Here is a 27,712-nt window from a genome sequence, read left to right on the forward strand (position 1 = left end):
AAACTGTTAATAATTGTTGCTTTGGCTTGGGGGAAGGAATTTGGAGGATTGGGGAATGGATAAAGTTTCTCATTTTAGTTGATACTCTGCTGTACTGTTTGGAATTTTTTTTTCTTTTTAATGTATATTTGACAGTATCAAGTAAAGTAAGGATAAAACCGCTTTGAAAGAGGAACCTTTTCAAAGTGAGAGGGTATTGTGACTACAGTTTTTCTTTATGGCTAATATGTGTAAAAATTCACAAACACATTACTGGCTTAATGTTAGGCGAGGAAATAACTTAGGAAGTTTTGTAGTAAACTACATTGATGTTACTGAGATCCTAGGATTTTTTTCTGAATTCTACTTGGCATCATTGGGCTAAATTTGAATTCTAACTGCATACTCTTTGGTCTTTTTCACATTTCTTGGCTTTTACTACTTTTTTGTCGTGTTGGTGGGGAGAGTGGAGAGAGATGTCACTTGGTAGTGGAAAACAAAAACCCACCATTTGTTGTTTTGGTTGTCTTAGCTACATCTAGTACGTCAAGACATCTCCTCTTCTCTGCTTTTGCCTGTGAGCTTTTGGGTTAGAAGTAGAGCTTATTCTTGAGTGACCACCACCAGTCTGCCCGGGATCTGAGTCAGGATTTTGCAGTCCTGGTAGCTGAAGCCCAGCTTTTCTCTGTGCGCTGACCAGAGACCAGATAAACTGTCCTGGTTAATCCTTGATTGTTTGTATTTTACGTGCGTATTTAAAATTATTTTAAATTCATAAATATAATACTGTGATTTCTAAAAGAAAACCTCCAAAAAGGGGCTATTATATAATGAAACTGAGAAATTTTTTTCTTAATTTGAGTCTAAGTAGGTGTAGAAGTCCTAGGGAAGAGAGCACACAAGTCAGGTGCCAAAATGCTGGAAAGCATTCTCTCTCTGCTTCTGTTCTTCCCTTTCTTTTCTTTCCTTTTGCCTTACTTCTCTTGAGAGTTGATCCTCCTGTAGGCAGGATTATCTTTAAATAGATGGGGAATATAAGGGTTCAGTCTGTGGCAAATTATTCCTCTGTGCATTTCTCTTTTCCCCAGCCTCTAAAATACTTAATATAAATTAAATTGGGATATTTAATAGTGTAACATGAACATGAAAGTCAGTCTTAAAGGAAAGAAGTCTTAAATCACATCTACAGGGCTGTATTTATATGTGTGAGAAGCTGGAATGGTGGAAGAGCCCTACTTGTTACTTCTTTATACTGTGGAGACGATGTTTATTGTATGTCTGTTCTTTAAAGCATATCCACACACAAGCATATAAATGATGAAACTTCCTTTTCTCCTTCTGAGATTGACTTAGCTATTGATTAATAATTGGGAGAAAAATGGTAGAGGAGTTAGTGTCTACTGTAGGGTTTTCTCATTGTTTCTTAAGATTAATGTGCATAAGAATCCCCTGGGGGGTGCTTATTAAAATTTCTGCTTCCCTAGTTCCACAGCCAGAGATTCTGATTCATTAAATTTGGGATGAGCCCCAGGAATCTGCTCTTTAAACGTGCATCCCAGATGTGCCTATTCTAGCTCTTTAGGAGATCACACTTTGAGATGTAGTGCTTTAGCTGATCCCTGGACACTACTAGCTAAGACATTTATTGCTGAAACAAATGCCAGAGTTCATAAAGTGAGTGTGTGTGTGTGTGTGTGTGTGTGTGTGTATGTATGTATGTATGTTACTGAGCATTTCATAGACTTCTAAAGGTCTTGGAAGGAGAATGGAAAACCCTGGTGTAGCCTGAAAGATTTATAGTTTCTCCATTAGGGTCACAAGTAATTATTGAGCCCCACAACAAGGCAGGAGCTATTAGTATCTGTAGTAGAAAACGGATCTATTAACATTCTTAAAAAAAAAAAAAAGAACTATGATTCCCCGTTTCTGACATCTTCAAATGTATGTTTTTGCCTCTTGTATTATTTCTGCCATTGATTTAGGAAAAAAAGGATTGAGGCATGTGTTGTATTTTATATCTTTCATTAATACAGAAGTATGATTGAAAAGATAAATTTGTCTGTTAAAAGCTTTGGAGTTTGGGTACTATAGGGTGTTATGAATAATTTCAAATGGTCAATAAGATGGTTTTGTTTGTTTGTTTGTTTTCTTTGGTGAAAATTTAAGTATTTTTGTTTGCCCAGAAAGAAATTATATCTGGAAATTCTCAGGGGAAATCCTTTTTGGTTAAGTAGCATTAAGGCAATAATTTACTTACCTGTGTGTGTATTTTGGATGCTCTTGTGTTTGCACATAAGGATTTTTGGATTTCTCCACGATAGTCTGTGTATACTTGGGATGCTCTTGTGTTTTTGCACATGGGTTTGTGTTTTATCACAAACAACAAAAATTTTTTTTTTAAGTTGTAAGCAAATTAAATTATCGTGGTCCAGAGTGTATCACCTTTACTGAAATTCTTGAAGTTTTTAGGCAGTGAAGATATCAGAAAAGGAATTCGGATGAGTTAATTTTCATAAAATGTTAATTTGTATTACAACCATCGTTCAGAAACTCTAGTATAGTTGTGTTTTATAATAGGCTGATTTTATATGCTTGAAAAGAAATTGGACACCTTGTTTCTTGAATCCTGAATCCTCAGATCCCAGACAGTGCAGCCTTTTCACAGAGATGCTCAATAAATCCTAGGTAAATAGAATGTAAATGGAGTATAGTGATGTATATGGAAATAAGTTTATCAGTAAGGCGGATATATTATTTTAATATTTTGTGTTAGCATGGTGTAAGGAATTAAGCTTATTTTAATAGTGCTTTTTAACTTTTATAAAAGTTGAGAATATTTTAGCCCCCAAGATTTTTCTTTGACCTATGTTTTATAATTTTAGCACATTCATAATACTGTAACATGACCAAGACAAATGCTAGAAGTTTATTAATGACAAAAGTCATTTCCCTTTTTCTTGTATAGCCCCTTTCAGGAAAGTGAAAGCTGTACTGCTTGGAGCTTTCTGCTTCATTCACATTTGCACTTAAAATTATTCTTGTTTTCAGTTTCTAAAGAGAATGGCTTGTTGTGGCTGTATATTCTTAACTTTTAAAATATAGTAAATGTTCATGCACTGAACATTTTAATTTGGCAGCTAAAGTACTGACTTGACAGAGATGATAAGAATTCTTGTAAATGTAGGTACAATTTATATTATTAGTGCTTCCTTGTGTGGATACTTCTAACTTCAGTGGCCTGATTTTTGCCTTTCATATCTTTAATATTCAGAGGAAGTAGTTTGTGGTTTTCTTTTTAAATAAGGAAACTTAAAACAAAATTTTAGTTGTATAAGAGACCATGATGTCTGGGGCAAGAAGAGGTCAGAGGAAATAGACTATATTGTTTAAAGAATCAAAATGAACAGTTCACATACATTGGTGTTTGTTCATTTTATTTGTGCAAGAGTGCTGGTCATGTCAGTGGTATTCTGAAACGGTTGGTTCAGTAATTTGGCCTACTGTCTTTTTTTCTCTATAACAGTTTTTCTGTTTTCTACTACACCTTGCACATCCACCAATCCAAGACACCCTGTAGGTGAGTATTTTTCTAGTTATCAAATGGCATCACTTGTTCCCAAGACAGTTGCCGCTTCACTAAAACTAGGCTTTATTTTTCTACTCTGAATTATCTGATTAATTGATTTCACAGAGTGTTATCTTATTCTTCAACTTTAAAAGTTTACCAGCAAACTGCTGAAGAGCTGTTTTTACCTTATAGAAAAATCACAATAGGATTAAACTTTTTTCTGAATTTTTAAATGCTATTCTCAGACTCTATTCTTTTAGAATTTTCATTACAAAAACTGGAGAAGTAGAACAGCTTGACTGTTTATTTAAAGAAAATATGAAAGTTTGTTTTAGTATTCTGAGATAACATGGAATAAGGCATTAAAAATAAAACTGGTTTTAGTAATGCTTTTAAATTTTTGTAGACATTAAGGATGTTTTTCCTTTAAAGGCTTAGGAGAAAAATTTTGAAAATATTCCCTGGATATTCGTATTGCGTAAAGTTAGGTTAATTCTCACTTGGGTAGTTAGATATTCATGGACCAGAAAGCCTAAGCCTTTTTATTTTTCTATGTTGTCTTATACTTTTTCTTTTTTTCTGTTTTTTTTTCTCCTCTAGGTTTTAAGGTATAATTAAAAAAATTCTACTAATAAAGATATTTTTCTAAAGTCTTTGGAAGTAAAAAGGTCAATAGAATATCATGTTCAATTCATTAATTTTGAGGGGATTGGATGAAAAGAGGAGAGAAATAGGAAAAGATCCTCAACTCTTTTTAGAGTTGGTGATGCTTATATATCTAGTTCAGCCTTGCAAATAAGTTTAAAACACCTACAGTACTGTATTCTTTAACTTTTGGCTCTAAGTTTTTGTTATCATTTAACCTTCTCTTGCTTTGCCCATACTCTTTGATACTCATTAGCAGCTAGATCTTCTCAGCACATATTCCTAGAAAACCTAACCTAGAAGTACTAGAATAAAAGGCAAAATTTCATTTTTTTAAAGGCATGATTTCTCATTTCTCCCTGGGCATGTGGTAACTTGCATGGCTGAATTAGGTGGTTAGTTTTGTGAGGTTTCTCAGTAAGCTAAATAGCTTGTTAGTCTTTTCCATATAATCACCTTTCTCTCCTTGCTGACTCTCCTTAGTTTTGCCAGCACGAAGTGGGAGTTGGAAAGCGACAAAAGGCGCCGGTCACTGTCTTCCACGTACCATGCCTGATTTAGGTGGCATGTAATAATTTTTGTTTTTGGAATAAAATGCCTCACTTGCCTTTGTGCTCCTGTGTGGTTCCTTCCTTTGCCAATATTTATGCTTATTTTTCTCTTATGAATCTTCTGCAAGAACTTTGGAAAACAATAATCCTTGGATTTTCAAGATCCAGGATAAGAGGGTGCGTGTTTGCAGAAAAGGTCAAAATTTGAGAATCCTGAAGGAGTTGTACTGTACAACTGTTCTGGATTGGTGGATATGCAAATATTAAAGGGAAGGAGCAAATATTACTTTTGATGTGAGTGATCATAACATCTACATTTCCAATTTTGGGGAAACGTTTTATTTGCACATCTTTGATCTGGTTTATTGTTAAATTGGCAATGCACTTTATTTTACACAGGAGGTTTAAAGCTGTATCAGATGCAGTATTTGAAAAATTCATGCAAGTGGTAGGCTTACTCCTTAAAGAAAAATAATCCTTTTGATTCTTAGGAGCGTTGTGATAATCCTAATCATTTAAAATATTAGATTCTTAATTCTGTATCTTGCACATTACACAGGTTAATTGAAATGTGTTTAGAATAAGGGAAAATAGAGAATTTTAGAAATAGAATTCTCAAACTAAGGTGAAGATAGATAGTCAGATTTTTGTACTTATTCCTATACTTGTTAAGAGTATTGAAGAGATGTCCTGTTAATCTGCGAGAATTTGTTGATGGCCTTTTGAGCTGTTGTTGATGTGTATGTAAAGGGCAGGAGTTCTGCTTAGCAGCTTACTAATAGCCAACCTACTCCTTATTGGCGTGTGTTGGCAGAGTGCGACTGAAGCTGTGGTTAGGACTCTTTTTTTTTAACACCTGAGGAAACTTTATTTCGTATTTTCTGACAATGGGAGTGTCTCATAGCTTTTTGCTAATTTATTTATTGCTTTTTAGAGATGAAAGGGTATTTTGTGACTATTTTATGGAAGATTGACTTAAGGTAATGGGAGGTAAACAAGTGGTGCAACAGTTAGTTCATTAATTTTAAGCTCTAGAGTGGTACATCTTGGTTAAAATATTTATTAATCCGTATGTTGAGTGATTTTAGGCACTGTGCACAAACATGTAAACTGTGTCTTTTCTTCTTCTTTGTGCTTACTCATATTACTCTGATATGGGTGACATATGGGTGCATGTTTATCTCTTTATCTGCAGCAATTTTATAGTGATGTTTTGCTTTATTATCTTTATGTGATATGTAAGTGGAGCAATTTGCTACCTTTATACTGTTAATATATACTGAATAGGAATAATAAATGGCAAGAAAATTCTTTTTTTTAGGTGGAGCAAGGGTAGATAGAAGCTGTATGTAAGCCTTATGCATCATATCTTGAACAACTTAATATCTGGGCTGAAAACAATTACAGTAACAGGCCTGACGTATTTCATGTATTTGGGGGTTACTGGATAGACTTTAGAATAACATCAATTTGGATTTTTAATACCAGTTCTTTCCTTAATTAGATTTTTCGTGAAGCTCGAAGAACAGTACCTAGTATTGTTTACATGCCTCACATTGGTGATTGGTGGGAAGCTGTCAGTGAAACTGTGAGAGCAACTTTTCTGACATTGCTACAAGATATACCATCATTTTCACCTATATTTTTATTGTCTACCTCTGAAACCATGTACAGTGAACTGCCTGAAGAGGTAAGAACTGATTCAATATTTATCTTTCCGTATTATATTGTTTTAAAATAGTTGACCTTGTCAATTTTACACATTTTAATTACTATAAAATCAGTACTGTCAAGGTTCATGCCTTGGTTGTACCACTTATTAGCTGTGTGACTCACTATAGTTAATTAATGTTTGAAGCTTCAGTTTCTTTTTTGGTATAATAGTGATATATTCCTCAGTCTTCTTGTGAAGATTTAGATAATTCACGCTTAGACCAGAACCTGATATATATATAGTACCTACTAAGAAGGTTGTAGCTGTGTCATTGTTGGTTACATTATAGTTGTCATTCTCATCCTTATCGTCTGCTAGATTATCTGGTGGGATTTGACCTTTCAGTTCTTTCATTGGTAGCATCATGTTAAGTGAATATTATTAGTATTGTGCATATTTTTCAAATCTGATATTTAGCTTTTAAGTCCAATCCAACTCATATTTAATATATTAGAATTAAAGGTAAAATCACAGTTGTTTTCAGAAAAAAGTAGTAGATCAACTCATGTGAATGAAATTGATTTTTAAAAAATTGTTTTAATACCCTGAGCTTAGTAATCTCCTTTAGAAATGCTTAGAAATATTTTACCCACACAACATAGTTCATATAAAAGAGTCACGTTTTAAATTTTATAATATAAATCTTGACTGTGTAGAATTTTGTGATTAAGATATCTGTTTACTGAGTTCTTTTGTTCTGTTTTAAAGCTTGTTAGCTATCTTGCTAAAGTGGATTTGTACAACTTACTACTCTTGTAAGAAAAGTGTATTAAATGTAGGATAATTCATTTTTAGTTAATCAGAAGGTGATATTATTTGGCGACTATTAATCAGAATGTTTTTTATCATTGGCGCAATAAGGTTTGGTAGAATGCTGTGTTAATTAGTAGTTAAAATAATAGAAATTTACTAACATTGAATCCTGAAATTTCAGCTCTTTTTCCCCCCTTTTTCTTCTTTCTTCTTTGCCTTTATTTACCAAGTAGTTACTAAAGGTATCATGGATATTCACATTTGTGGGGTGAAGATTATGGAAATTCTCTCAGACTACTGATTACATAACATGTTTTACGATAATTTTTCTTAAGAAATCCTCCTCTACCCCTAAACCTTTTGGTTTTTTTTGGGGGGGAAGATTAGCCCTGAGCTAACTACTGCAGGTCCTCCTCTTTTTGCTGAGGAAGACTGGCCCTCAGCTAACATCCGTGCCCATCTTCCTCTACTTTATACGTGGGACGCCTACCACAGCATGGTGTGGCAAGTAGTGCCATGTCCGCACCTGGGGTAACCCATGAACCCCGGGCCGCTGAGAAGCGGAATGTACAAACTTAACTGCTGCGCCACCTGGCCGGTCCCCAAGCCTTTTGTTTTAATTTCAGCTTTGCCATTAGAATGCTTGCTTTGTTTAGGTCACAAACCGAGATAATAGTGAATAATACTTAGCACATATTGATAAACATTTGGTGAATGAATGAAAAGCATAGAGAGTAGCAAACCAAGTAACTGTAGGTAAGCACGGTGCCAGATCTAGGGAAGAAATGGGGACAGGGGTGGCAGAAAGCCAAGTGATTCTGAAAGAAAGAAATGGCTAGTTACTACAATGTATTTAAGAGAATATGATGAATGAGTTAACGGTAAGGTGCATATTTTAACCTATCAAATAGGCAAATATAAAAAATGGTTGGATAAACTCTCTCCAGGGAAAACCATAGTAATACATTTAAATATGTATATACATTTTAGCTCAGTATTTATAGGTAATTATCCAAAGTGTTTTTCATGGACAAACATGAAGATATGCAGAAGAAAGAACACAAAACATACGAGAGTGTTTATCATAGCCTTTCTCCATAGAATAGAAACTGTAATAGTCTTATTGTAGGGGGTTGGTTAACTTATAGTAGATTCCTTCTATGAAACACAGTGAGACCATTAAAAATAGTGATGTAGAAAATATTTGATGTCATGAAAAGATGTTTGCATATATTGTTAAAAATGCAGGTAATAAATCAGTATGTATGGTATTACCCAAGTTTATATAGAAATAAGTATATATTATATATTTTATATATATATAACTAATAACAGAAATGTTAATAGTAATTATCTCAGGACATTAAGATTGTAGTAATTTTCATTTTATCTATATTTTCTAAATCTTCTGTAATAAACGCTACTGTTCTTATTAGAAAATAAACTCGGAAATGAAAAGAAAATGTTCTCTACTCAGTTTTTAAAAGTAGGACAAAACCAAAAAGAATTCGTCACCATGAGACAGATATTTTATTAGGAGTATAAAGCCACTTTGTTTCTGTGGGACAAAATGACAACCCCATCTTATAGAGCCCTTTTAACATTCTCTTGTAAATGTTTCTTTGTATATCTCTCTCCTAATCCACTAGTCCCCAGAGTAACTTTATACTCAAGACAATGCAGTGGGATATTGAGAAAAACATTAGAACTTCTGTTCATTTTTATTTTTCATATTATCTTAAATATTTTGTGTGTGTTTTATAATAGAAATAATATTAGTAGAATAGTATATTTAAATAAATATGTGTATACTGGAGGGGATATTTTCAAGTTTCTTACTGATAAAGTATTTGATCAAAAACATTTGGAAATCGTTGTTCTAGATCAGCTGTTTTCAAAGACTTTCAGGGGCTTGTCACATTCCTGTTTTTTCCAACCATATATCTGCTTGAATATAGGTTTTTTTCCACATGTACTTCAGTCAGAACAACATATTGTAACAGATTGAATGCAGAAGCAGAAATGAGAATCCAGTTGTCTTTCATTAAGCCAGACATTAAAAAGATTTGAAGAAATGTAAAACAATGAATGCCACCTTTCTCTCTACATTTTATTTTATATATATTTTGAAAAATATATTTTTCAAAGGAATATGTTTTTTAATGTAATGGGTTTTTTTAAACACTTTTTTTTTTTAAAGATTTTATTTTTTCTTTTTCTCCCCAAAGCCCCCCGGTACATAGTTGCATATTCTTCGTTGTGGGTCCTTCTAGTTGTGGCATATGGGACGCTGCCTCAGCGTGGTTTGATGAGCAGTGCCATGTCTGTGGCCAGGATTCGAACCAACGAAACACTGGGCCGCCTGCAGCAGAGTGCGCGAACTTAACCACTTGGCCACGGGGCCGGCCCCTAATGTAATGGGTTTTTAATGAATATATAATTTGGAATATTCTTAGTTTTAATTTTTTTTTTATTGAGTTATTGATAGGTTACAATCTTGTGAAATTTCAGTTGTACATTAATGTTTGTCAGTCATGTTGTAGGTGCACCACTTCACCCTTTCTACCTACCCCCCACCCCACATTTCCCCTGGCATCCACTAAACTGTTCTTAGTCCATAATTTTAAATTCCTCATATGAGTGGAGTCATACACAGATTATCCTTCTCTCACTGGCTTATTTCACTTAACATAATTCTCTCAAGGTCCATCCATGTTATTGCAAATGGAATGATTTTGTTCTGTTTTGCAGCTGAGTAGTATTCCATTGTATATATGTACCACATCTTCTTTGTCAATTCGTCTGTTGCTGGACACTTAGGTTGCTTCCACGTCTTGGCTATTGTAAACAGTGCTGCAATAAACATTGGGGTGCATAGGACTTTTGGGATTTCTGACTTCAAGCTCTTTGGATAAATACCCAGTAGTGGGATGGCTGGATCGTATGGTAGTTCAATTTTTAATTTTTTGAGGAATCTCCATACTGTTTTCCATAGTGGCTGTACCAGTTTGCATTCCCACCAGCAGTGTATGAGGGTTCCTTTTTCTCCGCAACCTCTCCAACATTTGTTGCTATTAGTTTTAGATATTTTTGTCATTCTAACGGGTGTAAGGTGATATCTTAGTGTAGTTTTGATTTGCATTTCCCTGATGATCAGCGATGATGAGCATCGTTTCATGTGCCTATTGGCCATCAGTATATCTTCTTTGGAGAAATGTCTGTTCATGTCTCCAGCCCATTTTTTGATTGGGTTGTTTGATGTTTTGTTGTTGAGTTGTGAAAGTTCTTTATATATTATGGATATTAAGCCTTTGTCAGATATATGACTTGCAAATATTTTTTCCCAGTTAGTGGGTTGTCTTTTTGTTTCAATCCTGTTTTCATTTGCCTTGAAGAAGCTCTTTAATCTGATGAAGTCCTGTTTGTTTATTCTTTCTATTGTTTCCCTTCTCTGAGAAGGCATGGTGTCCGAAAAGATCCTTTTAATACTGATGTCAAAGAGTGTACTGCCTACGTTTTCTTCCAGAAGCCTTATGGTTTCAGGTCTCAGCTTTAGGTCTTTGATCCATTTTGAGTTTATTTTGGTGAATGGTGAAAAAGAATGGTCAATTTTCATTCTTTTACGTGTGGCTTTCCAGTTTTCCCAGCACCATTTGTTGAAAAGACTTTCTTTTCTCCATTGTATGCCCTCAGCTCCTTTGTCAAAGATAAGCTGTCCATAGATGTGTGGTTTTATTTCCGGGCTTTCAATTCTGTTCCATTGATCTATGCACCTGTTTTTGTACCAGTACCATGCTGTTTTGATTACTGTAGCTTTGTAGTATGTTTTGAAGTCAGGGATTGTGATGCCTCCCGTTTTGTTCTTTTTTCTCAGGATTGCTTTAGAAATTCGGGGTCTTTTGTTGCCCCATATGAATTTTAGGATTCTTTGTTCTAATTCTGTAAAGAATGTCATTGGGATTCTGATTGGGATGGCGTTGAATCTGTAGATTGCTTTAGGTAGAACGGACATTTTAACTATGTTTATTCTTCCAATCCATGTACATGGAATGTCTTTCCATCTCCTTATGTCGTCATCCAGTTCTCTCAGAAAGGCCTTGAAATTTTCATTATATAGGTCCTTCACTTCCTTAGTTAAATTTACCCCAAGGTATTTTATTCTTTTTGTTGCGATTGTGAATGGTATTGTATTCTTGAGTTCTTTTTCTGTTGGTTCATTACTGGAGTATAGAAATGCTACTGATTTATGCAAATTGATTTTATACCCTGCAACTTTGCTGTAGTTGTTGATTACTTCTAACAGTTTTCCAATGGATTCTTTAGGGTTTTCTATATATAAGATCATGTCGTCTGCAAACAGTGAGAGTTTCACTTCTTCCCTCCCTATTTGGATTCCTTTTATTCCTTTTTCTTGCCTGATTGCTCTGGCCAGGACCTCCAGTACTATGTTAAATAAGAGTGGTGATAGAGGGCATCCTTGTCTTGTTCCTGTTTTAAGGGGGATGGCGTTCAGTTTTCACCCATTGAGTATGATGTTGGCTATGGGTTTGTCATGTATGGCCTTTATTATGTTGAGGTAGTTTCCTTCTATGCCCATTTTGTTCAGAGTTTTTATCATAAATGGCTGTTGGATCTTGTCAAATGCCTTCTCTGCATCTATTGAGGTGATCATGTGGTTTTTATTCCTCAGTTTGTTGATGTGGTGTATCACGTTGATTGATTTGCGGATGTTGAACCATCCCTGTGTCCCTGGTATGAATCCCACCTGATCCTGATGTATGATTCTTTTGATGAATTGCTGAATTCTGGTTGCCAAAATTTTGTTTAGAATTTTTGCATCTATGTTCACCAGTGATATTAGCCTGTAGTTCTCTTTTTTCGTGGTGTCCTTGTCAGGTTTTGGTATCAGCATGATGTTGGCTTCATAGAATGTGTTAGGAAGTGTTCCATCCTCCCTAATTTTTTGGAATAGCTTGAAAAGGATAGGTATTAAATCCTCTCTGAAAGTTTGGTAGAATTCCCCAGGAAAGCCATCTGGTCCTGGGGTTTTATTCTTTGGGATGTTTTTGATTGCTGTTTCAATCTCTTTCCTTGTGATAGGTCTGTTCAAATTGTCTGCCTCTTCTTGAGTGAGCTTTGGGAGATTGTAGGAGTCCAAGAGTTTATCCATTTCCTCTAGGTTATCCATTCTGTTGGCATATAGTTTTTTGTAGTATTCTCTTATAATCTGTTGTATTTCTGCAGAGTCTGTTGTTATTTCTCCTCGCTCATTTCCGATTTTGTTTATTTGAGCTTTCTCCCTTTTTTTCTTTGTAAGTCTGGCTAGTGGTTTGTCAATTTTATTTATCTTCTCAAAAAACCAGCTCTTTGTCTCATTGATCCTTTCTACTGCCTTTTTCGTTTCAATAGTATTTATTTCTGCTCTGATTTTTATTATTTCTCTCCTTCTGCTGACTTTGGGCTTCATTTGTTCTTTTTTCTCTAGTTCAGTTAGGTGTGCTTTAAGGTTGCTTATTTGGGATTTTTCTTGTTTGTTAAGATATGCCTGTATTGCGATGAGTTTTCCTCTTAATACAGCTTTTGCTGTATCCCATATGAGTTGGTATGGCATGCTATCATTTTCGTTGGTTTCCAGGTATTTTTTATTTCTTCTCTAATTTCTTCAATGATCCATTGCTTGTTCAGTAGTGTGTTGTTTAGTCTCCACATCCTTGTGCCTATCTCAGCTTTTTTCTTGTAATTAATTTCTAGCCTTATAGCACTATGATCTGAGAAGATGCTTGTTATTATTTCAATTTTTTAAAATTTGTAGAGGCTTGCCTTGTTTCCCAACATATGGTCTATCCTAGAGAATGTTCCATGTGCACTTGAGAAGAATGTGTATTCAGCTCTTTCAGGGTGGAGTGATCTATATATGTCTATTAAGTCCAATTGTTTTAGTTTTTCATTTAGCTCCACTATTTCCTTGTTGATTTTCTGTCTGGATGATCTGTCCATTGATGTGAGTGGGGTGTTGAGGTCCCCTAGTATTATTGTGTTGTTTTTAACATCTTCCTTTTAGGTCTGTTAATAGTTGCTTTATGAATCTTGGTGCTCCTGTGTTGAGTGCATAGATATTTATAAGCGTTATTTCTTCTTGATGAAGTGTCCCTTTGATCATTATATATTGTCCCTCTGTGTCTCTCTTTACCTGTCTTATTTTGAAATCCACTTGGTCTGATATGAGTATTGCAACACCTGCCTTTTTTTCCTTGCTATTTGCTTGAAATATTGTCCTCCACCCCTTCACCCTGAGTCTGTGTTTGTCCTTGGGGCTGAGGTGTGTTTCCTGGAGGCAACAAATTGTTGGATCGTGTTCTTTAATCCATTTTGCCACTCTGTGTCTTTTTATTGGAGAGTTCAATCCGTTCACATTGAGAGTGATTATTGATGCATGTGGACTTAGTGCTGTTAATCTGTCGCTCATTATCTTGTTTTCCTGCATTTCTTTTCCTATTTCCTTTAGACTACCCATTTAATACTGCAATTTCTTATGCTGGGTTTCTTAGATTTTTCCTTATTCATGATTTGTGACTCTGTTCTGTACTTTATTTTAGTGTCTACCTTGAAGTTTGTATTTAGAATCTCGTGTATAATATAGTCTATTCTCTGGTGGTCTCTTACTTACTTGACCAATACTGATTTAGACCCTTTGCTCTTCCCCTCCTAAATAATTTTCATTTTTTATTCCAACTTGTCTTATTAATTTGTAGTTAGAGTGCTAAGATCGTCCTTGCTTTGGTAGTTTCCTTACCTTTACCCTAATGCTATAGTTGAATATTTGCTATCCTGTTCTGGTTCTATCCATCGGTCTCCCTAGTCTGTGGATTGTGTCCCCTTTCTCCCTTTTTTCTTTTTTCAGGTATGAGAGCCTTCTTGAGGATTTCTTGTAATGGAGGGCTTTTGGTTACAAATTCCCTTAACTTTTGTTTGTCTGGAAAAGATTTAATTTCTCCCTCATATCTGAAGGAAATTCTTGCTGGATAGAGTATTCTTGGCTGAAGATTTTTATCCTTTAAAGCTTTGAATATGTCACTCCATTCTCTCCTAGCTTGTAGGGTTTCTGTAGAGAAATCCGCTGACAGTCTGATAGGGGCTCCTTTATAGGTTATTCTCTTTTTTTTCCTTACTTCCCTGAGTATTCTTTCCTTATCACTCCTTTTTGCCAGCTTTACTAGTATGTGCCATGGGGTAGCTCTTTTTACATTGACAAATCTAGGAGATCTAAAACCCTCCTCTACACACATTTCTCTGTCAATCCTTAGATTTGGGAAGTTCTCTTCAATAATTTTGTTAAGCACACTTTCTGCTCCATTTTCCTTTTCCGTATTCTCGGGAATTCCTATGATCCTTATGTTCTTACTCCTCATTGAATCCATTATCTCTAGGAGATTTTCCTCATTTTTTTAAATTCTTAGTTCTCTTTCTTCCTCTGTCTGGAGCCATTCAGCCTGTCTATCTTCGATTATGCTAATTTTCTCCTCTATGTTGTCTACACGGGCATTCAGGGAATCCGTATTCTGTTTTATCTGGTCCATTGTGTTTTTCATCTCAAGTAATTCTGTTTGATTCTTCTTTATGATTTCAAGCGCTTTTGTGAAGTAACTCCAGAACTCGGCTTGTTTCTCTATCTTTCTCTCTACCTCATTGAGTTTTTTGATTATAGCTTCTCTGAACTCATTTTCATTTAGTTTACCTAATTCCAAGTCCTCAGGACTTAATTCTATGTTTTTATTGTTTTCCTTCTGGTCTGGGGCTTTTATAAATTGGTGGATGGTAGCGGAGCAGTTTTTTCTCATGGTGGTAGAATTCAGTTGCCGTTACAGCCTGTCGCCACTAGATGGGGGTCGAGAGCAGCGTGTTAGCTCTCCGCCTTGGGGCAAGATGGCTGCGCCCACTGGCTTTGCTGGGGGGGGGGAGGGGGTGTTACTCACACTCGCCGGTCTAGGTTCAGATCAGTTCTGTTCTCTGGTCTCCCAAGGCCCTTGATTTATAGGGTCCCCACGGACAGAAGATTTCCCCCCATCAGCGGGTCTCCACTGAATCAGCGGCAGGGGTCCTGGATGATCCCCCATCGCAGGAACCCTCCCCTGCTCCTTCCCAACCCGCGCCGCAGCGATCGCAGACTCTAGGGGAGGGAGCGATGTTCTCTCCTACCGTTCCAGCGCCTCCGAGGGTGTAAGCAAGGTTTATGATCTCCGCCTTCTTGGTATTGTAGGTCTCTAACGAGCTGGCATTATGTTTATTCTCTGAAATTCAGTTCTTCCAATCTTTTGTTGTATTTTGGAGGGGAGAGAATCCCAGGTCAGCTCACCCCGCCATTTTGCTCCACCCCGTCTCAGTTTTAATTTTTAATACATAAGAATTGACAGATAGAACCCACATAAACAAAAGCTTGTTTGGGTTCCTCAGTAATCTTTAAGAATTTGGTAAAGTCTCAAGACAAAATCATTTGAGAGTCTCTGACCTGGACCACACGCTCTTGGAGAGAAGGGGACTGTCTTACTGGCCTTCACTTTTTCGCGTCTTGACACACTGGAATTGCTTAGTAAATGTTGCATGAAAAAAGGAATTAACCGTTGAGTCACCATGTAGGCCTTGAGTAACTCCTGCCCAGCCTAATTCCTTTTTTTGCATCTAGTGTAAGTAAATTTACTTCTGTGGACCCTGTAGACCCTTCCTGAGAATAGTTGGAGAATTTTAGTTGAGATATATGAGAATTGCAAGTTACTTCTCTTCAGGAGAGTTAGATAAAGAATTGAGGGTTGAGCATAGAAAAGAAACATTTAAATGAGGAAGCAGAAGTAGAAATATTTACAGGAAGGAAAGCAAATTTTGGTCAGAAAGAATTGCGCTTATATTTCTGAAGAGATTCATAGTATACGCTTTGGTATTAAGTTATTACGGGCAGGCTCAAGATGATATAATGTAGTATATTGGAAATGAATTCTGAAGAAATAGCTCCTCAGCCATGCTGATGAAAGTAAAGATTACATATAGGATTTTGTCTTCTTGCTTTCATGTCATTTTGTGTCTCTCAGTTTATGGTGAGACCTGGGAGGTAAAAGTCAATAACTTAAGTAGAAAAATCAAGTAGGGGTATTGAAAACTCAGAAGAATGATCATATATACAAGATAAATATCTTAGTATTAATTTTTTGGTCATAAAAACAGTTAGATGATTCTTAAAATTTAAGAGGAAGGAGATCCTTGCAAGTCTTTTTTTAGTTAAAACAGGGATAGTAAATGAACATTAATTATTTTAACATATATAAAATGTTAATGTTTATTTTTATTAATGAATTTTTTACCCATTTTGCTTTGAGGAAAGCAAATTTTACTCGTGAAAGCTATCTTAGGTTCATTTCTGACCTTGTTTTCCACACCTTTTCTCTTTGAGATCTTGAGTTCTTGAACCATTAATTTTCCCTATTACAGAGGTTGCATGAACTCTACCTGCAAAACTGGGAACTAACAACTCGAACATTTTAATAGATGAGGTGAAACAAAAAGATTTTGCTAAGAAAAGAATTGCTGCCATTTATGCAACTATGTGCCAGGCCCTATATAAGCCAATTATAATATTATCTAACATAAGTTTTTTAACTGTACAATAAGATAAGTATTATTATTATTTTCCCGTTTGACACGTGAAGAAACCAAGGCCAACAGGGGTAAAATAACTTGCCTAAGGTCTCATGGCTAGTATGGCAAAGCAAGGATTTGAATCCAGGTTTGTCTGATTCCACAGGTCATGCACTTATAATACCCTATACTCTCTCAGACTGTGGAGAGATGGTTTCTGGATATTGTGATGCTTAGGCTGATGAGTGATCAGGGAAATGGAGTTTTATGTTCATCAAGTTAAGACCATTGTTCATTCATCAAAAATTTATTAAGTGCCTGTTCTCTACAGTGTAGTGTAACTAGTAAGTCTGCATTTGTTTACAGCAGATCAGTGTCTGTTTTCTTCACTCTTCAATTCACAGTGTGTTAACTGCCTAACACAGTTTCTGTATGTATACATACACACAATACTCATACATAGATACATATATACACGTACACTTTTCTAGTACAGTAAATCTTTGTTGAATGAACGAATGAATAAAGCAGGTGAAAACAGGGGCCAGCCCCATGGCCAAGTGGTTAAGTTTGTGGCTCAGCTTTGGTGGCCCAGGGTTTCACTGGTTCGGATCCTGGACATGGACATGGCACTACTCATCAAGCCATGCTGAGGCAGTGTCCCACATAGCAGAACTAGAAGGACCTACAACTAGAATACACAGCTGTGTACTGGGGGGCTTTGGGGAGAAGAGACAATAGACAAAAAGAGGAAGATTGGCAGGAGATGTTAGCTCAGGGCAAATCTTTTTTAAAAAGATAGCATTAAAAATGAATCCTCCCTTAAAAAAAACACAGGTGAAAAACAAAAAGATAGCCACTGTTCTCCAAGAATTTAAAGTTTAGAGGGAAAAGAGACCTGGAAAAAATAATACACTATCAGAAGTGCTGTAGTTGTATAATATATAAAAGCATGATCCATAAAAGAAAAAAATTGATAAAGTGAATTTTATCAAAATTAAAAACTGTTTTATTTAAAAGACACCATTAAGAAAATGGGAAAACAAGCCACAGACTGGGAAAAAAATATTTCAAATATATCAAATTACATATCTGGTAAGACTGATATCCAGAATATATTAAGAACTCTTTCAACATAATAATAAGACTACATCAAATGATTTTCAACAAGAAGGTGAAGACCATTCATTGGGGAAAGGATAGTTGTTTCAGCAAGTGGTGCTGGGAAAACAGGATATCTACATTCAAAAAAATGAAGTTGGATCCTTATCTTACACCATGTGCAAAAATTAACTCAAAATGGATCAAAGAACTAAACATAAGACCTAAAACTATAAACCTTTAGAAGAAAACATAGGGGGAAAGCTCCATAACGTTGGATTTGGCAATGATTTCCTGGCTATGACACCAAAAGTACAGGCAACAAAAGAAAAAATAGATAAATTGGACTTCATCAAAATTAAAAACTTTTATGCATCAAAGGGCACTATCAATAGAGTGAAAAGACAACCCACAGAATTGGATAAAAAATTGGCAAAGCATTTATCTGATGAGGGATTGATATCCAGATTATATAAAGAACTCCTACAACTAAACAACAACAACACAACAAATAACCCCATTCAAAAATGGACAGTACTTGAATAGACTTTTCTCCAAATAAGATACTCAGATGGCCGAAAAGAGAATGAAAAGATCCTGAACATCACTAATCATTAGGGAAATGGAGATCAAAACCACAATGAGATACAGGTTCATACCTGTTAGGATGGCTCTTATCATAAAAACAGAAAATAACAGGTGTTGGTCAGAATGTGAAGAAATTGGAACCCTTGTGTGTTGCTGGTGGAAATGAAAAATTGACCTCTGTCGAAAATAAATGGTATGGTGATTCTTTAGAAAATTAAACAGAATTACCACATAATCCAGCAATTCCACTTCCGAGTCTATACCCAAAAGAAGTGCAAGCAGGGATTCGAACAGATAGTTGTATACTCGTCTTCACAGCAGCGTTGTTCACGATAGCCAAAGGTGGAAGCAATATAAATCTCTCTCAACAGATGAATGGATAAACAAAATGTGGCAACACATACAGTGTAACATTATTTAGCTTTAAAAGGAAGGAAAATTTGACATATGCTACAACAAAGATAAACCTTGAAGTCTTTATGCTAAGTGAAATAAGCCAGTCATAAAAGGACAAATATTATATGATTCCTCTTATATGAGGTCCCTAGTGTAGTCAGATTCACAGAGATAGAAAGTAGAAGGGTGGTTGCCAGGGCCTAGGGAAAGGGAGAGAGTGGGCAGTTTGTGTTTAATGGGTACAGAGTTTCAGTTGGGAAGGATGAAAAAGTTCTAGAGATAGATGATAGTGATGGTTACACAACAATGTGAATATACTTAATGTCACATGCTGTATAATTAAAGTAGTTAAAATGGCAAATTTTATGTTATTTATTTTACCACAATTAAATTAAAAAAGAAGACTACAATTTAAAAATGGGCTAAAGATTTGAATAGACATTTCACCAAAGAGTATATATATTCTCAGGCTAATAAGCATGAGAAAAGATTCTCAATATCATTAGTCATTCAGGAATGAGATAACACTGCACACCACTAGAATAGCTATAATCAAAAAGACAGGGGGCGGGCCTGGTGGTGCAGCAGTTAAGTTCACATGTTCTGCTTCAGCGGCCCGGGATTCGCTGATTCGATCCCAGATGTGGACATGGCACCGCTTGGCAAGCCATGCTGTGGTAGGCATCCCACATACAAAGTAGAGGAAGATGGGCATGGATGTTAGCTCAGGTCCAGTCTTCCTCAGCAAAAAGAGGAGGATTGGCAGCAGATGTTAGCTCAAGGCTAATCTTCCTCAAAAAAAAAAAAAAAAAAAAAAAAACCAACCAAGAGGACAGACATACCAACTGTTGACAAGGATGTAGGGAAACTGGAGTCTTTGTATATTGCTGGTGGAATTGTAAAATGTTGTAGCCATTTTGAAAAAGTTGGCAGTTCTTAAAATATTAGACATAAACTTAGGATATGGCTCAGCATTTCCACTTCTAGGTAACTACAGAAGAGAACTACAACCATATGTTCACACAAAGACTTGTATGCGAATGTTCCTACTAGTATTATTCATAATATGGAAACAGCCTAAATATTCATTATTTGATGATGAGTGAAACAAAATGGTGTATGTACATACAGTGAAATACTAGTTAGCAATAAATGGAATGAACTACTGATATTCTCCCATGTGGATGAACTTCAATATATTATGTTAAGTGAGAGAAGCTAGACACAAAAGGCTTCTGTTGTATGATATCCTATATCTAGAAGCAGCAAGTCTCTAGAGACAGCAGTGGTTGTTGGGCTGGGAGTCTAAGTGGGGATTGATTGCACATTGACATGAGGGAACTTTCTGGAGGCAGTGGAAATGTTCTAAAACTGACTTGTGATGGTTTCACAACTGAATTACTAAAAATCATTGAACTTAAAATAAGTTTAATGAGAGATCAAGTTTAATGAGAGATCAGAAGGTATGCCTGAAGTGTATCTGGGAAAGTAAGAGAAAGCGTCACCCAGAAAACATTCGCTTGAGTAGAGAGTTAAAAAATGGCTTAGGAAAGAGTGAATAGCATGTATAAAGACCAGTGTGAAAGAGCAGTTTGTTCGGGGAATTATACAAGGCATGTCTTGTTGCAGCGTGAAGTTTGAGGCTGGGAATGTCAGAAGATAACGTTAGGAGTAAATTTAAAGAAAAATAATTTAGCCTACTTATAAAATGACGGATTCCAAGCTGTTGGTAATAATCTGGCAGGACTGTTGAGACTATTGTAGATTTACTCTTGGTATGCTTTTATACTCACAAGTTCAATACAATGTTGAAAAATGATCAGAAGGAAGAGTATTTAAAACTGAAATTAAATGTTTTGCTACTTTTGAATAAAATCCTGATACTTGTAGGGTATTGCGTTCTGTTGATTTTTCAAGACCCAGTTAATGTTAGCTGTTTCTGCTATATCTCATCTAATGTGTCTTCACCCATACCCCTTGGAAGATCTCCTCTATGTTTCTCTATACCTCTGTTATGACACTTTTGACCTGGTATCTTAATGCTTCCCTCTGAGAACCTTAAGATCCTTGATGGCAGGAAGTACGCCTATTTTCTTCAGGTTTATAACTGCAGTGTCTGACATGGTATTTAGCACATAGAGGGTGTTAGTGGTAAATTTGCTTGCCAGAACTTTCGAAGAAGGGCCAGTGAAGTGTAGATCAAAGGAGTGGAGGGAATTGTACATGAAGGTAGTCTACTAAAAAATTACACAGAGGCTGGCCCCGTGACCTAGTGATTAAGTTTGGTGTGCTCCACTTCAGCAGCCTGGGTTTGTGGGTTTGGATCCCAGGCGTGGACTTATGCCACTCATCAGCTGTGCTGTGGTGGTGAGCCACATATAAAACTGAAGAAAGATTGGCATGGATGTTAGTTCAGGGCTAATCTTTCTCAAGTGAAAAAAATAAATACAAGAGGAAGAGGAAGAAGCAACAGATGTTAACTCAGGGTGGATCTTCCTCAGCAAAAAAAAAAAAAAAAAAAAAGGACACAAAATTTTATAAATTCTTAAAGGATTTGGCTTTGAGGGGAGGTAAGTAATTCCCCATCCAAATTTTGAATTCTGATGTCTATTTTTCAGTAATTGTTTCTTTTCTATCTTAAAATTTTAGATCTAGAAAAGACCATTAGAGATTATATAATCTAGTCTAATCTATTTATTCACTTTGTGACTTAAGCCAATTACTTAAACCTTTCCAAGCCCAAGTTTCCTCGCCTGTAAAGTGAGGGATTCCTACAGTACCTCATTGTTATATTGATTGATTGAAATGATATTTATACAATTTGTAGTCTTCAATTCATAGTCTTCAATTCAGTAAGTGGTTAGACATGACAAATTTAATGGATTACCCAAAGTTTCCCACAAATGTGTGGCTCGATTTGGGCCAGAAATCTGATGTCTTGAATTTTAATCCAGTATTTCCACACTGTTATGGTTGGTACTTCTTTCCATATTAGTGACCTTTTCCCTATTTTATTTGCAGTTTCCAATTTGATATGGGCTGGGGAACAAAATCACAAACTTTACTCATTCAATACATGCTTATTAAGCATTACTATGTACCAGGCATGGTGGTAGGTATCGGAGAACAAATGAATAAGAAATGGTCTCTGTTCTCTGGGAGTTTGGGGTCTAGAGGTGGAAAATAGAACTTCTAGAAAAACGTAAATTAAATAAAATGTGTAGACAAATGTGGATGGTTTAAAAGTGTTTAAACAGCATATCTTGCAAGGGGGACATCTAGGGTGAAAGTCTTTATAGAGCAGGTGAATTTATAGAGGTAGGTAATCACTACCTGGAAGGAACTGAAGGATATGAGCATGAATGGCTTAGTTTTGCTTGGGAGTTTTGCTTGGAAGGTGGTGTCATTCTGGAGCATTCTGTGAAGAGACTGAAGGTATAGTTTATCTGCAGTGAAACCAGGATTCCAGAGGCTACAGTGGTATAGACTTGGTATGGAAATAGCCCAGGAAAGGAAGTCAGTGGATAGGAAGTACACAGAAAAGCGTAAGAGAAAGCAGTGTTTTTAGCGTCCTTCCAGGTCTCTCTAGTAGATTCTAGGTAATTATTTTTCAGCTCTTTTGCAAAAGTTCTTTGAGATTAGTACCATCTGATTATTAGAATCAACTCTCCTTTTTGTTATTATCTGCTGGCTGTCCCAGATATAGTGTAGTTTATTAATGACTTGGGCAACTGGATCATTCTTCCATTCTTGTGGCTTTTTTTTGTTTTTTGTGTTTTTTTTGAGGAAGATTCACCCTGAGCTAACATCCATTGCCCATCTTCCTCTTTAGTTTTTTGCTTGAGGAAGATTCACCCTGAGCTAACATTTGTGCCAGTCTTCCTCAAGTTTGTATGTAGGATGCCTCTACAACATGGCTGATGAGTGGAGTACGTCCACACTTGGAATTCGAACCTGTGAACCCTGGGCCGCCAAAGTGGAGCGTGCGGGACTTTAACCACTCAGCTGTGGGGCCAGCCCCTCCATTTTTGTTTAGTCCATGAAGTTGAATCTCTCAAATCATAGCCTAGGACTGGGTTAACCCTTATCCTGCATTAATGTTCAGTGAACATTGAAAATGGTACTGGAGGTTGAAGAAATTGTAATTTGGTATAAATATAAGCTTTTAATTCTCTATATATTTAATGTCTTTGTGTGTGTGTCTGTGTGCAGGTTAAATGTATCTTTAGAATACAGTATGAAGAGGTCTTGTATATTCAAAGGCCTATTGAAGAAGACAGAAGAAAATTTTTCCAAGAATTGATTCTCAATCAGGCATCAATGGCTCCACCACGAAGGAAACACACTGGTAAAGTACCTAAAGCATTTAGCAAAATGGGGGCTAGGGGGAGTTAAGAAATGCCCTTTCTTGGAGTCTTTTTTTTTTCTTTTCCATTTCTTTGTGGAAGTGACGACAGTTTTTCAGGTTCTATTTATCTTTAGATGGACTCATTTGGAAGTGGCCATTGTGTTCACCTGACTCTAGGAGATTGGGAAGTACAGCCTCATTGTTAAAGCTTTACTAATAGGTGACTGTCAATGAAGTATTCTTATCACTTCAATTCAAGTGCTCTGGTAGATTTCACATTCTGAGGCTCAAAAAGTCAAAGGACAAAAGCCTTCTTCCTGCTGTTTTGGTCACTGTAGGTACTGAGGATTGAACAGTCATTGTGAACACCAGGTGCTGTGCTGACTGCGTTGTGGGCTCGGTAGGTTTCATGGACCGAGAGCTGATTAGAACATATTTGCCTTTTCTGGTTTATTTTATTTATTGATTAATTTTTCAAATATTTATTGAGCATCTATTATGTTAGATATCTTATGCTAGGCACTTGGAAATCTATCATGGCTTTGTTTTAAGCATTAGAGTTTTCTTGGATTTGGGTGCATAGCAATAAGAGGAGCCTCAAAATTTGTCAGATTTCAGTCCCCTGGCTTAAGTAAGGTCTGCATTTCTAAGTCATTCAAAAGAGAGTTTCTTTTCCTAATCTTGAAGATTCATAGAAGGTGAGATCCCCTTGCTTAATCTTTCAGCCTTTTCTAGAAAATGGCAGTCCTGTTTGTTACAAAATTTTAAGCCTCTTTCCCCTCATTCTGTCTTGTACATTTCTTGTAGCTGTTCTTGTCGAATGTTAACATTTCCCATCCCTGCCATGTCCTTGCTTTTCCATACTCATTCTTTACCTTTTAAGAAGATTTTTTTGTTTGTTTTAGGGTAGATAGTGAACACCATAGATTTTATATGTAACATTTTTGACTGGATTTTCCATCTTTTCCATGTTTTGGGGATTCTTTTTTTAGTTCCTACTTTTTTTTGCTCCCTGCAAGTGCCATTCACTGTCCCTACTGTGTTGTACTAAGAATACGAGGGTAGGAGACTTGACTAAAATCAGAATTCTTTTGGAAATGGGAAGGATCAAAGAATAGTTACTTTCCCATTTCACTTTCATTTATATAAAAGCAACTCTGTTTTGAGAAGCAGTTTTTAAGCATGGTTGACTTAAGCAAATCGGTATACACTACTTCGCCTGAAGATATTTATGTTTGATTTGAAATATTTCTCATAAGTTGCATGTAAATAATATTTCAAAATCAGATTATTTAAAATCATATCATTTGCCCTTTAAAGGAGTCCAATTGTGAGTTATTTTATAAAGTAAAGCTGTTCTCTAACATACTTTTGGTTTCCATTCAAATTTTTACTTGCTGGATTTGTGTGGTTCACATATATTTAGAGTTCTTCTTTTCTTAAAAGAACATTTTGAGAGAATGCCAGAAAAGTAATTGAGGTCCTGGCCCTGCCATGTTGGAAGCTTAACATTTTCCTCCATTTTCTTTAGGTCTTTGTGCCATGGAAGTACTTCCTCTTGCACTACCTTCTCCACCTCGTCAATTATCAGAATCAGAAAAAATCCGGATGGAGGACCAGGAGGAAAACACTTTAAGAGAGTTGCGATTGTTTCTCAGGGATGTAACCAAGAGGCTGGCCACAGATAAACGCTTTCACATCTTCAGCAAACCGGTGGATATTGAAGAGGTCTTGTTTCAGTAGTGTGCAAACAGTGAAGTTGAACTGGCTAAAAGAAAAAAATATTGACATCTTTTTTTGGAAGGAAAAAAAGCAAAGGCATGGATGAATATTACCCCTAGCCTGTAAAATTTTAATCCATGTGATAACTACCAATGTCATCAGCAAACATCTGGTGACTTTTGGATGAAGTAGTGTCCAATTTGTATAAGTCCTCTTAATTAGTATTGATCTTTGTGATCTCTTACTCTTCAGTTTAAGAAGAGAATTAAAAGTTACGTTAGTGAGATATCCGTACTAGACTATTTTTATTCCAGGATAAATCCTGCTGTCAAAAAGTATATTGGTATTAACCAATCAATACCAATTAATATTGGCATTTTTCAAATTATGTATACCTTATTGAAAGAGGTGATTAAGAAACATGAAATTGTCTTTCATATTTTGAGAATGCCTATACTAAGATGCTATTTGAAGTTAAGCACATCCTATGCAGCTAAAATGATTTTTCTCTTCAAGGGTTTTCTCTGCTCCCAGTGGAAAATTTCTCGCTTTCTATGTGTATTGTTTTGTGTCCTTGTGGGAGCATGATTTGTGATGATGAGAAAAGAAATTTTCCATTTGGAATCTACTATAATACTGTAGATTACATTTTTTTGTTATTGCTTTTTTTATCCTGGGATAATATAGTGTGTGGATGAACACAATGCAGTCTTTCTGGCTTTCTTGTTATAGTTCAGACTCCATGTTTGAACAACTTTGATGTTTTTAGTTTTAATTTTTTTCTTCATCTTTTAAAAAAATTTGAATTATGAAATGATTCAGAGTTTAATGTTGTGTCCTCATTGTGAAATCTGTACTTTTGGACCTGAGCAGATTCCTTTGGAACCATTACCTCATCTATAACTGGGAAGAATGAGCTAGCAATACAGTTTTTTGCCTGGGCAAGTCTGAAAATATCTCTTTCCGCCTTTTTTTTTGGAATAAAGGGACTATCTATACTTTTATTTGTTTATTCATCTACAATACATAGTTTTGTCCATTTGATCCTTTTAACAACCTCACAAGGTCATTATTATTCTTCTTAGTTGCAGCTGAGGGAACTGAGGCTTGTTGGCAAGTGACATAGCCAAGACTCAAAAATTTTTTAAAAATTCAAAGCCCACGTTCTTTACATTACATCATGACTACCTTATATCTTTTCCCACTGGAATGACAGGACTTGCCTAGTTTGCTTTTGCAATTAATATATATCATTTTATATTTGTGGGGCATTTTTTTTCCTCATAGTGTTTTCAGATAATCTTAAAACTGTCAGCTTATTTTAAAGATTGTTTTAAATGCTTATTTCAAATTGGATATGGGACTGACACTTAATTGATAAGGGCTTGCCCCCAAGTCAACCTCCCATGCTGGGAGTAAACCAATTTTCCCTTTGCCTGGGAAGACTCTTTTTCTTTCTAACCAGAAGACATTGTCAGATTTCAAATGCCATCTGTGCTAAGAGTAAAAGTTTTATAAATGATGGTAAGGCAGTGGAAGGGGATAGAAGATGTTGGTCAGGTAAAACTTTTATTTAAGAGTTATGTTTTCTCTTGTTTCCTCCTTTGTTCTTTCTTCTCAGGTTCATCCTGCTACTGGTTCTTTGTCTGCTCTTAAAGCTGAAAACATAGGGTTCTCTGGGAAGGATTGAGAGGGGACAGCAAGATAACATTTAGATAACCTAAAACGCAGAAATTTATATTCAAATAATGAATTTGAAATGACTAAAAACCTTATCAAATTCCAAAGCAGATTGCAAAGAAAACAAAAGTTTAGAAAATGAATGTTGAATTTAAAATTAAGCGTAGGTGCAAAAATTTTATAGTCTTTAATAATATAAATTTTTATAGTGCATTATAGTTTATAAAACATTTTCCACGTATAATACAAGGTGGGCCAAGTGCCAGAGCCAAGGATCCAACCAGTATCTTTTGAACTATTGCTTGTTCAGTATAGCTCCACTACTTCCCCTATAAGGAGTAGACTGGCTTCTCAGCTCCTGGAGGTTGAAAAATAAACTAAAACATGTACACACACCTACCTAAAATTTTAAAAACATATATAAGATATATATAAATATATATGTGCATTTATGTATGTAAACTAAAAACTATCAAAGCGCCAGTGCCATTAGCAGTGGAGAGAACTACCCTTTAGTGTCATAAAGCAGAAGTTACCTTATCCCCAGAATTTGGTCCTGAACTAATTAGATGTTTCTAAGGCATGCCTTTATATCAGACCTAATTATTTGATTTGAGTTTGCATTGGAGAAAGCAATGGATATATAGGATGATAGAGCTTTCTTCCTGGTCAAGCAGTATAAAACATACAATTTATTGGGCAAATCATGACTATTGTATCCTATTTTGGATTATCTCCCAGAAAATCAGCACATAGAGCAAAGTGTATTTTTTGCTTGTAGATTTATTTAGGGACAAGTCCAGCAAATCTTTTACTAGTCATGAAAGCAGTACTTATTTTTGTTATGTAATTGGCTCAAAATGTTTGTAATGACTCCAAAGGAGCAGAAAACACTTTCCATGAAACGATTCACTCTGTAAAACTCAAAAAGAAAGAAAATTTTTGTTTAAATGTTTTAAAGAGATTCACCAGAGAACATATTCCTTTAAAAAAAAAATCTTCTTGCAGTAACATTTATTGATGCTAATTGGGTGCTTTTACCC

General features: G+C 35.7%; 1 protein-coding gene across 3 annotated transcripts in view; it reads left to right on the forward strand.

Annotated features, from left to right (window-relative positions):
* ATAD2B (ATPase family AAA domain containing 2B) overlaps positions 1 to 27,712 on the forward strand; it is a 162,303-nt gene that overhangs the window by 105,985 nt on the left and 28,606 nt on the right. For 2 of the 3 annotated variants that reach the window (XM_046661905.1, XM_046661907.1), the window contains 3 exons: positions 6,248 to 6,433; positions 23,132 to 23,267; positions 24,799 to 24,980. In XM_046661905.1, coding sequence (XP_046517861.1) covers positions 6,248 to 6,433; positions 23,132 to 23,267; positions 24,799 to 24,980 — 504 coding nt within the window. Of the gene's footprint in view, positions 1 to 6,247; positions 6,434 to 23,131; positions 23,268 to 24,798; positions 24,996 to 27,712 lie in introns of all 3 variants that reach the window. The other variant, XM_046661906.1, reaches the window with a different exon arrangement.

Source organism: Equus quagga, chromosome 5, assembly GCF_021613505.1.
Source record: "Equus quagga isolate Etosha38 chromosome 5, UCLA_HA_Equagga_1.0, whole genome shotgun sequence".
Lineage (NCBI taxonomy): Eukaryota > Metazoa > Chordata > Mammalia > Perissodactyla > Equidae > Equus > Equus quagga.